The sequence below is a fragment of the Rhipicephalus microplus genome, unplaced genomic scaffold (assembly GCF_043290135.1).
Source record: "Rhipicephalus microplus isolate Deutch F79 unplaced genomic scaffold, USDA_Rmic scaffold_1103, whole genome shotgun sequence".
NCBI lineage: Eukaryota > Metazoa > Arthropoda > Arachnida > Ixodida > Ixodidae > Rhipicephalus > Rhipicephalus microplus.
Window position 1 is genome coordinate 1 of NW_027465647.1, and position 17,937 is coordinate 17,937.

The following is a 17,937-nucleotide window of genomic DNA, read 5'->3' on the forward strand; positions in this document are numbered from 1 at the left end:
CTTCGTTAATAACAAAAAAAAAAAAACACGCACGCTCACGCCACTGCAGTGGCGTGAGCGTGCGTGTTTTTTTTTTTTTGTTATGAACGATTTGCCCTATGCATTCACGTTTCTTCTTTTTTTGTGTGTGTCGTACTTCTCGTATCGCGCAGCCTACCGTTTTGGGCACACGTAAAAAAAGTACATAAAAAAGATGCGTTCCACGCCGAAATTCGCGTTCGCAACGAGCTGGGCACCGACAGGGTGCCCTACGACGCCCACACATTCCGCAACACCTTACCAACCGTTCGCTGCGATGTTGTTGGGAATTCGTGTGGTCGTTGCATGAATATAGCGCGTGCGTGCGTGCGCACGCGCGTCTGTGTGTTAGATCACGGCAACTGCATATGTTGTATGATTCAGTCACCATAACGCAACTGACGACCCCCGCTCTTCCCACACGTCAAGCAGCAGCAAGTGCCGTTAACCGTACTGTGCTGTGAACGCAAAACAGATTCGAATAGGTCGCGTAGATAGCTAGCCCGACACATGATACGATAAGATTTGCGTCAGATATTCGACGTCTACATGCACGCGTAAGACAGCGGTATCCGCAGCAGCTTCGTCATACGTACGGATAGCACCGCATCGGACGTCACGTCTGACAGAGAAACTTGATCGGTAATTTTTTCTCACTTAAAAAGTCTACCTTGCACAACTTCAACCAACGATTATGCATTTCAACGAGCTGTGCATGGTTTAATGATTGATTGATTGATATGTGGGGTTTAACGTCCCAAAACCACCATATGATTATGAGAGACGCCGTAGTGGAGGGCTCCGGAAATTTCGACCACCTGGGGTTCTTTAACGTGCACCCAAATCTGAGCACACGGGCCTACAACATTTCCGCCTCCATCGGAAATGCAGCCGCTGCAGCCGGTATTCGAACCCGCGACCTGTGGGTCAGCAGCCGAGTACCTTAGCCACTAGACCGCCGCGGCAGGGCATGGTTTAATGACGAAAAGATAGTTCTAATATTGTGCCCGGCACATATATTACTCGAGCTCTCTCTAACTTGAAAAATCGGCGCGTGAGTTGGGGCCAGAACAGCGCCAAAAAGCAGCACACGCAGAAATTGGCTCATATTCTAATATTATGACATCGTGATGTTGACTTTTCAGCTGACGCCGGCAATAACGTTCAAACGGCGGGCCAATAATGCCGGTCTTATTGGATGGCTCCGCCCATATTGGCTGCTACTTGTACAACCTGGCCCGATGTGTCCGTTCTAATAGGCCGGCACAGCCTATATGGGCGGAAAGTTCTGAAAGCTGGCCCAATATAACCAATCTAATAGACTGGCACAGCCATCATTGGCGGAATGTTGTTAATGCTGGTCCAACATAGCCGTTCTATTCGGCTGGCAGAACCAATATTGGGGGTACGTTGTCAACGCTGGTCCAACGTCGCCGTTCTATTTGGCTGGCATAGCCAATCTTGGCGGTACGTTGTGAAAACTGGGCCGTTCATGGGCCAGGCAATGCCGATCTATCCCCAATATTGGGCCAACCTTCTGTGCTGCCTGGGAGGCGGGTCATCTCCTCTGTGAAAATTCCAACCTTCTCATTCGGTAGCTGAACCCGGGTCTCTAGTTGAGCAGCGGCCCTTTCTTTGCGAGCGACGCTCGCGAACGTTTGCAGAAATGCGCCGCAGAAGACATCCCACGTTCGGAGCGTGGACTCACGATTCTCTAGCCAGGTCCTTGCGGTGTCTTCCAGGTAGAAGTACACACGCCGGAGCTTTTCTTCGTTGTCCCAGTGGTTGAGGGCGGCCACACGGTCGTATGTTTCTAACCAGGACTCCGGGTCTTCGAACGATGACCCATGGAAAATTGGTGGTTCCCTGGGTTGATGCATGCCCAGTCAAAAAAAATCAATGGGTCCAATTGGACAAATACCAATTGCTACGAATTGGTTCTCGACCAATTGGAATTTCGCCACCAGTTGGGAGCGTACCAATTATATCCAATTGGTAGACCAGTTTACGTCCAATTGGTGAACCATTTGGACAGTGCCGGTGGCCAATTGGTTTTCCAATTATATTTAACTGGACGTAACCGAATCTTAATTGGTGCCCAGCTTTCTTTTCACTGCAACCAGTTAAAGCTAACTGGTGTCCAATTGGTCAACCAATTCTAGATAACTGGTGTCCACCTATTCAACCAGTCAATGTAAATTGGCGTCCAAATGGTTATCCAGTTAAAGCCAACTGGTTATCCAATAGAAGCTGATTGGCGCCCAATTGGTTAACCAGTTGAACACGTATGGTGATCCAGTTAAAGCCAACTGGTGCTCAACTGTTTAGCCAGTTGAACACATATGGTCATCCAATTAAAGATACTGGAGTGCAATTGGTCAACCAGTCAATGACAATTGGTGTTCAAATGGTTAACCAGTTGAAAACATGTGGTGATCCAGTTCATGCCAACTGGTGCCAACAGGTCATCCAATTGAAGCTGATTGGTGCGCCATTGGTCAGCCAGTCAAACACATAATGATCCAGTTAAAGCCAACCGGTTAACCAGCTCACGTGAATTGGTGTCCAACTGGTTAACCAGTTGAAAACGTATGGTCCCCCAGTTAGAGTGAACTGGCACCCAACAGGTCATCCAATAGAAGCTGACTGGTGCCCAAATGGTTAACCAGTTGAAAACATGTGGTGATCCAGTTCAAGCCAACTGGTGCCAACAGGTCATCCAATTGAAGCTGATTGGTGCGCCATTGGTCAGCCAGTTGAATGTACATGGTCATCCAGTTAGAGCTGGCTGGTGTGCAACTGGTCAACCATTTGAAGTGAACTTCTAGCTTGGTCTAGCTTGAACCTAACATTCTTCCATTACAAATTGGTGTTTGGCTGAAATACATGGGCAAAGAGCACACCAAATTGTTAAAGCAAAAATGTTCATCCTGACCAAAATGATCCGGTATGCTTGGTCGTGAGTGATGTGTATTGCACATGCATAAAATAAAAACCATAAAATGAAGGTACTTGATTTACAATAATTTATTACTTGTACAAGTATTGCAAAAGTTGACTGGAAAATGACTAGACCAAATTTGCAGGCACGGCTTACTCTTGACCTTGGAATTTGCTGGCCTTATTCACAGCTTTCCTGTGGCTTAAGGTTGTCCTTCTCCCTGAAAGTGTTGAAAAATACACAAGTGCATGAAAGTTACAAGTTCACATCGCTAATGTTACATATACACATGATGCAACGACATTGTGGTGCTTGAACCACACTACGACTTCAAGGCATGAGAGCTGGCCCTTTGCAACATTTTCAATGGTAGCCTGCTGCAGAACTATCCTTAGAAATGGACCTGTCAGAATATTAGGGATAGGTAATGACATTGCTTATTGCTGTAGGCAGAGTGTGTATCATATTTACGCAAATCTAGGCCAATAGTCTTTCTCAAACTCAAATACTGTCGGGTTGGTTTATATTTGAGTACTTAAAAAATTGTTACAGTTGAGTGATAGCAGTAATTGTTTCCACCAGCATAATAACCATGGATTGATCATGCCATCAAGGCTCATAAGCTTGTTGATTCAAGGTGCACCCCGCAACTCTAGGTGTGGCCAGTAGCATGCTGTACTGTGCAAAATATTTCACATTTTCATTTGGACGCACCGGCTGGCCATCGATTAAGACTTAAGCACATGTGGCGATGGCTGCAAATGTGATAGCAGCCACTGACAAACATGAGAGTGCAACGGATTGCCGACAGCCCTATTGCACTAGGCATTTTCGACTACCTGTTTAGCAGCATGTAAGGCACAGCGCCATTTAAACTTACTGCATACTGCTAATATGCAACAACCCAAATGCGTTGGTGCCATGGTGGAATAGCTAAAACCGCCTTAACTGCACAAAAAAGCATAGCCGCCACATTGGCCCAAAATGATGCACGCAACACCCGCTTATTGTCAGAAGTGAACGCTTACGCACAAGAAAATGTTACTGCACAGACACTGACATAGTAAACAAGCACGGAAAGGGGTCCCAGTGCAGTAATATTGTGACCATACATAGCAGGCTACACATTGTAGCAGGCGCCGGGTTTCAAGAGAACAGCACTGTTCAGCAGAGAATCATTGTACACACAAACACACACAGGAGAAAGCTGGACGAGTTGTCTGCTTTGCTGCCATATCAAACTATTTTGCAATCTCCTTTATGGCTCTATATATATATCTGGGTTCTACTGTATGTGTTTTGAGTTTTTTGCATACTGTAAACGTTTTCCTGCTGGGTCTACATTTGAGGTAACATTTTCTTTTCTTTTTTCTGGCTTCAAACCTTAGGGGGTCAGCCTAGAATTTGGGCCTGCTCAGATGTGAGTAAAGTGCTAACTTGATGTGCTAGGAGCTCAAGACTAGTTTTTACCACATGATCTCACACATACTTCACAGGTGTGAGTAAATGCACTGGCATGGCATTTAATCAGTATGATGCTTTGAACACTTTTTTTTACAAGGCTGCATGTCATTTAAAACTACATACAAGAACCTTCCTGAAATTCATCAAAACACATTTACAACTGCATCTCACCGTTTTGCCATCCTCTCAAGGTCTGCCAGCTTCTCCACCACAAAATGGTTTAGCTGCTTGAGTGCAGCAGGCACAAGGTTTTCAGGAATACCTTGGCGCTGCAGTCGCCGTCTGTAACAATCTAAAACAAAAGGTTCACAGGGCATCACTAACTGGCAAGAAGAAACAGTTCTTAAACAAAAATGGAGTCTATAAGAATATGGTCTGAGGCAGAATGAACAAAGACAGTCTACACCAAAATATCTTAAAAAGCATGGACACTTACCCCGCATCACTTCCACTTTCCAAGGCGTCAGTGGAGTTTTTGCAGGCCGATCCGGAAATCGTGGACACCGCTTTCCTGCAAGACACAAATGAACAGTGGTTAACTATAATACTGCTACTTCTAGTTCACAGCGCTAAAAAAAATTATGGCAGCTTCGCATTAGTGGTGCCAAGCCTGAAGAAACAGCGGAGCGGGGCAGCCTTCCTTGTTGCTCCTTTTAATTTCTCGGTTTCTTTCTTGCTCTTTCTTCCCTTCCTTTCTCTCTCTACTGATTACTTCCTCTATCTATGTCTCTCACTCTCTTCCTGTTTCTCTTTGTCTTGCTCTCTGCTTTTCTATCTCTTTCTCCGAGTCTAGTCTTTCGATCATTTTATGCCTTTACTCCTCTTAGTTCTCTTTCTTCCTCTCCCATGTTTGACATGCTCCACTCCGTCAAGCAGTTTTCATTTAACACTTGCACCTGCTGAACTTGCATTGGGGATTGGCCAATTCCTGTGGCACATACCCACCTAGGAATTTCTTTGCCTTGAACAGAATAAGGCTAGCCTAAAGAGCTTTGTCGTTATAAAAAAAAAAATCTATAGAACAGCAACATACCTTGCAAAGAGCGGTTTTTCAGCTGCTCCTTTGGCCAAATTCCAAGAAGCAGGTCTTTCACAAAAAGAGAATCCTTTTGATGGCCCTGGATGTGACTCCACGCACAAGAATTTATTCGAAGGCCACTGCCAATGTCCACCTGCATCAGAGGAATGTATTGCAAAAAAAAAATCATAACAACCATCTGAAAAAGCAGCATTTACAGTTAAGCAAGCACAAAAAAAATTTCACCTACAACGACAACTGTATGCAAAACTAAACATTCCTGAAGCTGCCCTTTAGATATGCACATTACCGTGGCATTCTCTTTTCTTGGGCAATCATCTGGTGGCGGTGTTGTCTCCCTTGGAATCACATCCATGTCAATATCTATGAGCTCCATCCTTGAGTGCTCCGGTTTGCTCTTAATTGAGCACGCAGCTCTACTGTTGCCTGCACCATCAACATGAAGCGAGGCTCACTACAAACAGCAGAACTCAAGTCACTTTAAGAAGACAGCATTGTCAGCAATCAACATTCAAAACATATGAGTTTCAATATCAAGGCTCTCACCCAAAATATAGCTACATCAAAGAAATTGTACCAAATGCAAGTATTGTATTAACTTGAGTTTTTTTCTTTTTTTTTTTTTTTGTAACTAACAATTTGAGAATGCACCTCATATTAGATGTGAAACCAGGCTACACATAAAACAGCAATTTTATTATTTTGTTTCAAAGCACCTTCAAAGAGCATTCTAAGTGACAATGGACGTGTTGGATCTATGCAATGTTTTGCACATGCAACCACTGCCTGGTAAAACATGAAGAAAATGCAAAAGGATTTGCTTAACAATAAAACAATAAACTGTCCAAAGATATTCGAAAATCATAGGCAGTGGCATCAAGGCGTAAATGAGCATATAGTTGTTGGGTGATGAAGAAGTGCGACAAATTCTTTCATGCTCCGCTGACTTGAAAAGCCTTTTGTGGTCCTATGCAAGGTCGTCACCACTGGTCAGAAGAGAAGCTCTCCAACATAGGATGGCGAGCTCATGTTATAACTGCAATACCCTATATTTTTTTGTAATTTTCTTAAATAAGCAAACTCGCTCCTTATCGTAAGAATGTGTAAACATGGTAGTATGCACAAACATCACTTCGTTCGATTTTGTGGTTTGAAATTGTAAGGAATAGCTTTAAATTTAAGGAAGCCCATAATTCCCCCCCCCTGAAATTTCAGTTTGGCATGTGTATAAACGCGCATACAAATGCATGCATAAACATACATAAAGCATAGCTGAGTGCCCCCTCCCCCCCAAACCTGAAAAAAAAAAAAAAAAATGTGTGACCATGCTACTGGCATACAAATTACAAATAAGTCTACGTACATAGCAGCCACAGAAGCCACAAAACTACGAAAAGCCGAATTCCATACCTTTGCCTTCATCTAAGGCTGTCAGAATTTTTTCCTGCAGCCTCACATTAAGCCGCCTCAGCTCCATGGCCTCCTTTTCTAATGTGTTATTCTTGTTTTGGAGCTGCTCTATTTTTTTGCTCTTTCTATCCATCAGTTGTTCAAGCCTCTGTAGCTTGTTCTTGAGCTCACTGACTAGGCTGCCCCTATCGTCATAGGTCTCCCTCTTTTTTTGTTTCTTTGTAGCTGTTTCCTCCTTTCGGCAGATGTCATCCTTTTTTCTCTTCAGCATGTCCAAGAGCTCCTGTTTTGGGCCAGAGGGCTTTTTCACGGGACGCTGTACACAAACAAAAAAATGTCTTATGAGGCTGTTTAAGTTGTGCAATGCATAAAGAATGATATGGCACTGCATAAACAAGTACCTCTGGCTGGACATCATCTTCATCCTCACTTCCGCCGTCAGGTGAATAAGCCATTTTTTCAAACCTAGGCCTCTGCCGGCTTCCTCCCTCCCCCTCCAAGTCGTCTTCAGATTCTGGAAAATATTGAGGTCGTACACATTGAAAAATGTTACGAGGAAATAATTTCATTATAAGCCATGGATGTGCGACTAGGCTGCACTGCAAGTATAAAGAAAAACACAGAAGAGTGACAACAGATTAAGTGGGAAGGAATATTATGCTAAGTGTACACTTAAATAAGCCTTCTACTTATATGAAAGGATCCTTGAAATTTCCGGTAGTCTTTGTTTCAATATTAAAAAAGTTCATGCTCTATATGCATGTAAGCCTTAAACAGAAGCAGGGAGAATATATATGTGCGTAGTATCACAACCATAAAACATGTGCTCATTAACTGTCTTTGCATAAGACTACTGTATATACTGTATAACTGAGCTCTAGATGTTTGCGTATATGCATTTGTGTAAGGAGAGGTCAAATACGCAATATATACATATATATATACACGCAAATCCTGGTTCCTTTTTTTTTTTTATTTCGGGGAGGGGGGATCTGACTGCTATGGTGAAGATAATGAATTAATGATTATTGCATGAACACAGATGATCAAAAATAATTATTTTATTTGACCTACATAATAGTTGAATGCACTTATGGAAGGGCGCCGCTATGAAGACTACTACAAAGAACGCAGTTTTACAGACTGAGCGCAAGCATCAACTAGCCTTATTATTCACTACGCATGAAAATAAGACCACTTGACGGTTGCACTCGTTCTGTTAAACTCTGTCCTGTGTTCTTTGTAGTCTGTTCTTTGTAGTCTATGCTTGTTTCTGGTGTATCACTGACTGATCAATAAATTCTCTTGCTGTCACAGCCTGAATTTAATTTATGAAATTACCTGCCACAAACATGTAGTATCACCTAGTTTGCGGGAACGAGTCCAGAGGTGGCTTCTCTGGGTTCTCCACACAGTGTGGAACAATGTCTTCATTCTAGCGCCTGCGCAATTTTTCAACTCCACTTAATACGAACAATTTTATAGTCCCATTCGAGTTCGAATTAACGAGCTTTTACTGTATTCTGAAAACATAAAGGCAGCTGGGAAGGACTCAACAAGTTTGCCACGTGCCGTACGCTGGAAGCTTCGCAGACAATAGCGTCAAAAGTTGGAGGAGAGGGGTCTATGATCTGGATCAGTGCATACATTTTAAGGAATATTATCGAGTTGTGCTGTACCGCATGAAGAATAGAAAGAAAGGCGATCCCTTAGATATCCATCTCACTTAGCAACAAGTTTTAGGCATATTAATTGCATTTGCAAGAGCGCAAAAGACAGTTGAGTATATATAGTAATTTTTATACACTAGCTTCATTAGGCCTATTTATAAATAACGGAAGTTGCAAGACTATATTTGAACTACGCTCATTTCAAGACAAAATTATGTTTCATTAATCAAATTATACCTGCCGACCGACCGCACGCACCGGATAGCATCAACGATAGGCATATGCGCACCGCGGAACACAAAAATGCACTTAATGTTGAACTTGACAAGGCAAAATAAATGTGTGCCAGGGTCGCAAACGAAGAGCTTACCTCCCAAAGCTAGGATCCGAGCCCGGTAGTAATCAGAGGTCCCGTCCGGATCGGTCCACTTTACAGAATAGAAGAACTTGGACTTGAAGTCCTTCGCGTGCTCTGGTTTGAAGTTTTCGATGTCGCCAACATCCACAATCGCAAGTTTCCGATCGTCTTCGTAACGTACTTTAGCGTGCGTGATCATTCTGCAGTACACTGTGCCGTTAGTGCACGAAAAAAACACAAAGAGGATACGCAGCCGAATGATCACTTCGCAGGATCGCACGCAAATCTGCGGCCAGCGGTCAGACTGCCGTTGCACGTGCTGAATGTAAACGTACGCGCGAGCCGCGAGCTCGTACTTCAAGCCGACTGGCAGATACAGGTTTCCACGTAAACACATCGTGCTACATAGACGCATATGACTTCAATATTAATATGTCCATTTTATTTAGGTTTTATGAGTATATATTGGTTTACCAGATGTACAGATATTACAGTAATAAATGAAATATTGAAATACGAAACTGGACATCTTTTGTGACGCTGACCAGTCAGGATGTGCCATGGTTGCCGTTGTGCTGAAGTGGTGTTCGGTTGTGCGCTCAACAACAATCTGAGGAGCATCCACACGTGCACCAACAAATCGTCTAATGCGGTCATAATGTATCAACTTCCAAAGAGAAAGAAGAGAGGCCCATATAAACGATATATCAACCATGGATCGGACTTTGTGCTACCGAGAAGTACTGAGAGGGGTTGCCAACAGCGTGTAAGTTTACCTTTGTTTTTGTTCTAACGCCTTCAATTGGCGCTGGTGTTCAAGACTCACACGAGACTGCATGTCTTGGTTCGCATAACACGCCTAGCGTATTAACAACAGTTTGTGTGGGCGAACAACCTGCGTTTGTCCGCACATGTAGTTGCCGAGGGTGAACGTAAATATTGACGGCAGATATCGCTCGCTTGGCGGTACCGAACCACGCTGTAAATTACTGTTTAGTGAACAACTGGTAGTGAGCAAACTGGTATTGCTGCGACATTTGAGTACAAATAAAGCGGCTGTGAATGGCAGCCGCTATTTGAGCGGGTCATTGTAACCGATTTTAACATTGACTTAAAATTTTTTTTAACAAATCTCTAATAGGGCATTGAAAGCAGTTGTAGCAGTTCAGTACATTGCATCTGTTAGAACATTTAAAGCGGACTTTTCTGTCTGAATTCACGGCTTACGTAAAATGGTAACAATGTTCGCAGGAGTTTTGCGAATATCTTGCCTACAGGTTAGTTATATTTTACATTAATGCGTAATTAATCGATTTTGCGTGCCTTGGGTTTGTTATTAGCAAAATTGTGATGTCACTTGTCATTGCTGAGTCAGTCATTGAGTTAAGTTTTTGTCTAAGTAAACCCAATATTATTATTAGCATTGGGTTTAAATGCAACAAACCCAATGAGAACTGATGCTGTCATTCTCAAAAACAAACAAAAACCTTTCTCTATTACGATACATTAGATAGGAGCTTACACAGTAAAGCTTCGACTTAAGGCGTGCACATATGTCTAAGATACTTCTTCGCATTCAGGAGGTGCCTATGGACACATCCTCGTCTGATGATGAAGCAGCAGGACAAGCTTCAGTCTCGACAGATATAAATGGCATACTTCGAACTGATACGTTGAGTAGTGAGGATGAACAGGTGAGGTAGTATGTTCGAGACGTTAAGTGCATTTTTATTAATAAGCTGTTTTCTTGCAGGAAACTTCAAGCGATGCTTGTAGCACAGCAGCCTCCAGGGTGACATCTGCTCCGGTCAGTCCCACTACTCCAGAACTGCAAGCAACCAATGATAGGCCACAGCATGCCAACCCGATGGTTTCCCATGACACATTGCTAAATGATGAAGAGGTATGCACACATATCTATATTTATGTGGGTATTTTTTTGTATAACAGAAGTGGTTGTTCGGAGTATTTAGTAATATGCGGTGACATCGCAGAGGCATGACAGCACTTGTGCCTGTTGTGTCTCCATATGTGGTGTCATTGCAGATTTTGCACTAAAAATCGAACATGGCTTTGTCACACGTCGAGGTGGTGCCGATCTCTGACGAGTTCCCTTTTCTCTTGGTTTCATCGTTTTTGTGTTTTCTCTGCTCTATTTGTTTTGCAGCTGTCCATGTCTGATGAGGATGGTTCAGAGCAACATGATCCTGGAGAGCTGCCTTCAGAAGATGACATGGTAGGTCCATCGGAAGTTGCAAAAATTACACAAACATGGCTGATGTCATTAACTGCTGGGGGATCACTTAGCTTGTTTAGGCATTGGAAATGCAGAATTTATGAACGGTAAGAGCTCACTGAAAACGAAGACACAATGAAGGCTCACACACACACAGCGCTATGTTTGTGAAAGCAGTGCAGGGAGGGGGATGACAAGGGGGCAAGAACATGTGCCCCTTTATCATTGTGCATCATGACCTTGAGCACCTTCTTGTTTTTCTTCAAATGCGTGGCTTACTGTCAGTGTAATCACAAGTGCACGGAGGGAGGGGGGTACATGGCGGCATCCCGCGGCGGCCACGGTAACTATATGCAGCAAATCAGCCAACCGTCATGGACGTGGGTATGTGGCACAGAAATTGGGATATATGGCATCATTTGTCGAGAAAAGAGGGATCGATTTCTAGCTGACTTGGATAATTAATTGTGAAGTCTCAGTCGAGTGCTGCCATTTTGAACAATTATTTCTTTTCTCCTTTCAGCAGCAAATGCCTAACAGTCCCACGGGGCCGAGTCATGGTGGCAAGTCGCAGTTTGGAGAGTTATTTACTGATGTTATCACTGAAAGAGTGGTTTTGTCCAGAGGTGACATTCTCCTCATGGTGCTGAAGCACGCTGTGAAAAATAATTTGTCATTCACTGGGCTGACCAGCATGTTGGACCTTATTAACAGAATTTTCGAACATCCAATATTGCCTGATTCACGGTACCAGCTCTCCAAACTTTTGAGCAAAACTGGCACAACCATGACATATTATTGTTTTTGCCCCAAATGCTTCACACATATAGAAAATGCTGAAACAAATGCCTCTTTTCAGTGCATACAGTGTGGGCACAGAACGAGTGTTTCCAGTCTATCTGATATGCCTTTTTTTGTGACTCTTGATGTGGAATCACAGTTGCAAAGATTGTTGAAAGACTGTGCACTCCTTGACCTAACAAAGCCACTTCACCATGATGGCTCACTGGGTGATCTATGTGATGGTGAAATGTACCACAAATTCGCAGCTTCAACACAGCAGTGTGGGCCCAGAATCACCTTCACCCTAAATGCCGATGGCACACCGCTGTTCAAATCAAGTGGCACGTCCATTTGGCCTATTCAGTTAATTGTTAATGAGATCCCAGCTGAACAGAGAATGTCAAAACTCGTCCTTGCGGCATTGTGGTTTTGGAAGGAGAAACCAAATATGGAGCTTTTTCAGAACACATTTGTAAAGGAAATGAGCCACCTCAGTGAAAATGGCTTTGTGTTGGAGCGGAAGGGTCAACTGCAGACATACAAAGCTTATTGCATTTGTTGTGCAGTTGACTCTGTTGCCAGGGCACCTATGCAAGGTGTCACACAATTTAATGGTTATTTCGGATGTAACTGGTGTCTGCAGAAAGGTGAACGAGCTGGTGGTTCTACTAAGTACCCTGTTCAACCATTGAACCCCACTGAGCGCACTGAAAGCCAGATGGTCGAAGATATGATGACTGCAGTTAGGGAAGGTGTGACTGTTAATGGTGTTAAAACAGCATCTCCGTTGATCGGCCTGCCCTATTTTAATATCGTATCAGGCTTTGTCCCTGACTACATGCACTGTATTTTACTCGGTGTAGCACGGCAGTTTTTAGACTTGTGGTTTGAGTCATCAGGTTATGCCTACTCCCTCAGTCGCAAGCAAAACATGGTCGATGAGAGGCTTTTGGCTATCAGGCCACCGAGAGACGTGAAAAGATTGCCGCGAGCAACAAAAGAGCGGAGATGGTGGAAAGCTAAAGAGCTGGAGAATTGGATACTATATTACAGCATCCCAGTGCTCCATGGTATTCTGGAGAGAAGATACCTTGAGCATTGGGCATGCTTGGTGGAAGCTTTACATATTATGCTGCAGCGCAGTATCGAAACTGCTGAAGTTAACAGAGCAGAGAAACTCTTGTTAGAGTTTCATGTGCGCTCAGAAATGCTTTTTGGAAAAGCTTTCATGACATATAACATGCACCAGCTGACACATATTGTCAAGAGTATCCACGACTGGGGACCCCTGTGGGCACATTCCGCATTTCCATTTGAATCGGGAAATGGGAGCCTCAAAGAGGCCATCAAAGCTGCAAATGGAATTCCACACCAGCTGTGTAGAGTTCTGCAGATTGAAAACACTGTAATGGAGCTGCAGGATCTGACTGCCAGCCCTAGCGTGGTGCTGTATTGCAATTCTTTTGATGCCAAGGTCACTCACAAAAGCAAAAGCAGCAGTGATGGCACCCGTTTTTTTGGAAGTGGTTCTTGTATTCCACCAGCCTGTTCATCACCTGAGCAAGAAATTCTGCCACCCTCTGTAAAGTACAGAAGAATGATGGTAAACGGTTCAATCCTGACAGACTGCTTGTACGCGTCAAAGAAAAAGACTAATACTTCAGTTGTTCAACTCTTGGATGGATCATTTGCCATTATTGAAAAGATCATTTCAAGTGGTGATAACACATGCATATGTGTCTGGAAACTTCGGTGCCGACCAGTAAAGTATGACTTGGTGACCGTTAACCATGTGCACAAAGTGTTATTCAAACAGTCTCCTACAGTAATTATTCAGCCTCTAGAAATAAGAAGTGTTAGTGTATTAATCAATGTGGAAAATGTTTCATATGTATGTGCACCTCCCAGCACTCTTTCTCTGTAGTCTTCTTCGACAATTCTATGTTCCCTAATTCATCATCATCATCATCATCATTGATTGATATTTGGGGTTCAACGTCCCAAAACCACCATATGATTATGAGACGCCGTAGTGGAGGGCTCCGGAAATTTCGACCACCTGGGGTTCTTGAACGTGCACCCAAATCTGAGCACACGGGCCTACAGCATTTTCGCCTCCATCGAAAATGCAGCCGCCGCAGCCGGGATTTGATCCCGCGACCTGCGGGTCAGCAGCTGAGTACCTTAGTCACTAGACCACCGCGGCGGGGCATCATCATCATTCTCAGCCTGTGTTAGTCCACTGCAGGTTGAAGGCCTCTCCCAATGATCTCCAGTTTACCATATCCTGTGCGAGCTAATTCCATTTTATTCCTGGGAACCTCCGAATTATGTCGCTCTGTCTAACTCCCTGCCTTCCCCAACTGTGTTGACCATCGCTTGGTAACCATTCTGTTGCTCTTATTGTTCACCAGTTGTCTGGTGAACACTTTTCTCTTTAATGATAGTGGCAGATTTCCTGACATTATTTGAGAGTGCCTGACGAATGTGCTCCAGCCCATTACAAGACCAGCCCAGGTCCATTTTTTTCGCTTGATGTCAGCTAGGACATCTGCAACTCCTGTCTGTTCTCTTAGCCATGCTACCATCCTCCGGTCTCTCATTGTTATTCCTACCATTCTACGTTTCATTGCACGCTGCGTGGTCCTCAGCTTTCGCTCTAGCTGTTTCATTATTCTCCATGGTTTATCACCATACATCCGAATTGGCAGTATGCCATGGTTGTATACTTTTCTCTTTAATGATAGTGGCAGATTTCCTGACATTATTTGAGAGTGCCTGACGAATGTGCTCCAGCCCATTCTTATTCTTCAGTGAATTTCTTTTTTGTGGTTAGGTTCTCCCATGAGTAGTTGTCCTAGGTATACATATTCTTGTGTACTCTCGAATGTATCGTTTTCGATCGTAAATTCTTTCTGTTTTGCCAGGCCATTCAAAATTAAGCAAGCTATTTTAGGTGTTTTAGCCCTTTTTGAGTAAGCCATAGGTGTAATCACTAAGAGATTATGGGGCACTGCTTTCTCCATTTGCTCATTTTCCTTGGAAGAGTGCTAGTGATAGTGCAAAACAACTGGTGCATTTGTTTGCATAAGCAGGTACAGTGGCTGCTCATTGTACTCTTGATACATATATAATGAAAGCCATGCTTCTGTGGCATCATTATGTGAAATAATAGCACTACAAGCTGGGTTTGTGCACATGAGCAGCATTGCAGCTCTAGTGACACTGGTGTGAGTGACCGTACATTGAAACTTGGTGCGAACACGACATCTCGCAGGACGAGGACACAGTATGAGCGCCGCCTAACAATTGAACTTTATTGAAACTAAATTAAACGTAGGAAAAACTAAGATCATGCATGCTCAGAAACTGCAGGTCACGTAAAGGAAATTGCTAACCAGCAAATTTTACGGAAATCCATTGACCTCTTAAAATTGTCTGAGTTGCCTAAATGCAAGCACGTCATGGCCAGTGTGCAGTGGGTATTCGGCACTCAGTTTTGTCAGAGTGGCATATGTCATTCAAGTTGCTATACCTTGTGAAATTTTATGTGCACTGTTAATTTGTAATTTAATTTCAGATGCAACTATGTGCAAATTTTGTGCATTTGTGTATTATTTTTTACATATGTACATATATTTCATGCATATTATTATTTTTGTGTTTTGTTTGAGTGTTCTTATGCCTGGACTTGTTGTATTTTTGCCCATTTTAATAAACATATTGTGGTGGAATGCCACGAGCTTTTCTCGGAAATGCGTGGTTGTCTTCTGTTGTACAAACAGCACCAAGGTTATACTGCTGTGATTTCATTAATTTCAAAAGCACTACTGTGCAGAAAGAGGTTGCATAGTCTATCCATTAAGATATATCAAGACCTATAATTAGGCAAGAAATGCTGCCATTTTTGGGCATGAAGCACTTGGAACGATGAAGGACAACAGTATTATTATAGGACAATTTGTTGTCATTCGGCAGCATTCACTTACTGCGTTATGTGCTTGAGGATACAAGCTGACTTCATTAATTTGTTCTTCCTTTCAATTTTCAATAAAATGTTACGTATTCTATATTTTGGCCACTATTCGGCGTCATTAGAATCAAAGATGAAATTTCACTATTCACACACCACTAGCTGTGAGTGATTCACAGGCTATATCAGCCCAGACATTGGAAATCTTAACACAACAGTGTGAATGAGCTCATGTCGCGAAATATCCAGATGGCAGCAAAAAATAAAAATCGTGGGTGAAGCCAGAATCAAACCCTGGAATTCTGCATGGCAGCCTCCACTCAGTCACTGCTTCAAACTACTTTAGAAAGATACCTTGTACAATGAAAAATACCTTGTCAGGACAAAGTAGTTGCAGAGTTGGCTTTCCTGTTTTATATCAATGTGATAAGCTTTACATATGTGCACTTAGGACTGTGCGAGCAATATTCAAGGGTTGCACTTGTCTGTATATAAGCACATCATCACTCGATAGCATGCACTTCATGGTAATATAACTGAAGTGCAAGCTCCAATGGGAACACTGATGTTATGTTGTGCCATAAGCTACCTTTCACGCGTCAGTGTACTTGATGTGCCTGGAAAGTCTACAATATGCACAGAGCTAATCAATTGGGACAAAGATGTCTATCCACCTCGTAACGCTGAAGGCTCAAAATGAAATTTCCAGCATTGGCTGACGCATGCTGACTGCTTCGCATATGACTAATTCCCACAACATGTGTGCTGTGCTGGATTTTTACACTCCGTTTGCACTACAGCTTTCGTGCACCAACTTCAACCTTTAATTTTATACCCACATCAGTGACTATTACTTCGTCTACACAAAATATCCAAGAAAAAAAAATGACAAAAACAAGTGATGAGGCTTGCATGTAGCAATGGGCCTATTTTTGTCCAGGCAATCACCCAGCAGGAGACTGAAAGTACTGCTTCTATGAGCACAGCTATAGGTCACAAACCAGCAGAACTAGCTGCATTTTTAATTGTACCATATTCAAACTCATGTTAACTGTTAATGCTATAACTGTCCCACTGTTTTGAGTTAAAATGTACCTTATAGTAAACGCCACAGCTCTAGAAAAAAAAGTTGCTTATAAGGAACATAAATGACTGAAGAACATAACCTAATGCACACTACAATGAAGTTTTCAATTCAAAATATGTATACATGGCTCAATTGACTCCAATATATAAGAATCATGACAATTAATTGAGCCTGGAATTCTGCCCTGGCCTATAGCAAATTAAGTTGCCATGTAAATAACAAATATCAACTTTTATGTATATGAAACAAATTTTAATTGAAAGAACAATGTTCCAACACTCTCCCAAATTGTAGTTGTACAACCAATTGGACCAACAAGCACACCATTTGGGATGCCAATTGGGAGGCCAATTGGAATGCACTGTTCCAATGGTTTTCCAATTGGAATGTGGGCAGCCAATTGGACTAACAAGCATTCCAATTGGAGATCAAATGGTCAGCGGTGAACCAATTGGACTGGCCAATTGGAACTATAAGGTCCAATTGGTCTTTCCTATTGAAGTTCAGCATTCCAGTTGGCTTCCAATTAATGCCATTTGGGACCAATTCATGGGAACTGGTATGACCAGTTGGACCCATTCACTTTTTTTGACTAACACAGTCGTTCTATTCGTACACAGTCGTACTAACATAGCCGTTCTATTCGGCTGGCAGAACCAATATTGGGGGTACGTTGTCAACGCTGGTCCAACGTCGCCGTTCTATTTGGCTGGCATAGCCAATCTTGGCGGTACGTTGTGAAAACTGGGCCGTTCATGGGCCAGGCAATGCCGATCTATCCCCAATATTGGGCCAACCTTCTGTGCTGCCTGGGAGGCGGGTCATCTCCTCTGTGAAAATTCCAACCTTCTCATTCGGTAGCTGAACCCGGGTCTCTAGTTGAGCAGCGGCCCTTTCTTTGCGAGCGACGCTCGCGAACGTTTGCAGAAATGCGCCGCAGAAGACATCCCACGTTCGG

The 17,937-nt window shown here is 43.1% G+C and overlaps 2 protein-coding genes across 3 annotated transcripts; one reads left to right on the forward strand and one right to left on the reverse strand.

Annotated features, from left to right (window-relative positions):
• Nucleotides 1–3,021: 3,021 nt before the first annotated feature.
• LOC142796096 (uncharacterized) lies at nt 3,022–9,315 on the reverse strand. The gene is made up of 8 exons (XM_075886206.1): nt 8,913–9,315; nt 7,274–7,386; nt 6,873–7,188; nt 5,752–5,888; nt 5,457–5,595; nt 4,860–4,934; nt 4,595–4,715; nt 3,022–3,179 (listed from the first exon to the last, which is right to left on the reverse strand). The coding sequence occupies exons 1-8, from the start codon at nt 9,313–9,315 to the stop codon at nt 3,140–3,142; spliced, it is 1,344 nt and encodes a 447-aa protein (XP_075742321.1). The 3' UTR covers nt 3,022–3,139.
• A 138-nt stretch (nt 9,316–9,453) lies between these two features.
• LOC119174824 (uncharacterized) lies at nt 9,454–14,293 on the forward strand. 2 transcript variants are annotated; one of them, XM_037425917.2, is made up of 5 exons: nt 9,454–9,666; nt 10,481–10,594; nt 10,654–10,803; nt 11,068–11,136; nt 11,660–14,293. In XM_037425917.2, the coding sequence occupies exons 1-5, from the start codon at nt 9,454–9,456 to the stop codon at nt 13,841–13,843; spliced, it is 2,730 nt and encodes a 909-aa protein (XP_037281814.1). In that variant the 3' UTR covers nt 13,844–14,293. The 2 variants fall into 2 exon arrangements, with proteins under 2 accessions (XP_037281814.1, XP_037281815.1); XM_037425918.2 differs by having other exon boundaries at nt 11,663–14,293.
• The last annotated feature ends 3,644 nt before the right edge of the window (nt 14,294–17,937 follow it).

Coding starts and splice junctions, on each gene's coding strand:
- LOC142796096 (XM_075886206.1), bottom strand. CDS start 9,315: ATGCGTCTATGTAGCACGATGTGTTTACGTGGAAACCTGTATCTGCCA. Junction 5,889..6,872: donor AGCCTTAGATGAAGGCAAAG/GTATGGAATTCG, acceptor TTGATGGTGCAG/GCAACAGTAGAGCTGCGTGC. Junction 4,935..5,456: donor GAAAAACCGCTCTTTGCAAG/GTATGTTGCTGT, acceptor TGTGTCTTGCAG/GAAAGCGGTGTCCACGATTT.
- LOC119174824 (XM_037425917.2), top strand. CDS start 9,454: ATGTGCCATGGTTGCCGTTGTGCTGAAGTGGTGTTCGGTTGTGCGCTC. Junction 10,595..10,653: donor TGAGTAGTGAGGATGAACAG/GTGAGGTAGTAT, acceptor GTTTTCTTGCAG/GAAACTTCAAGCGATGCTTG. Junction 11,137..11,659: donor TGCCTTCAGAAGATGACATG/GTAGGTCCATCG, acceptor TTCTCCTTTCAG/CAGCAAATGCCTAACAGTCC.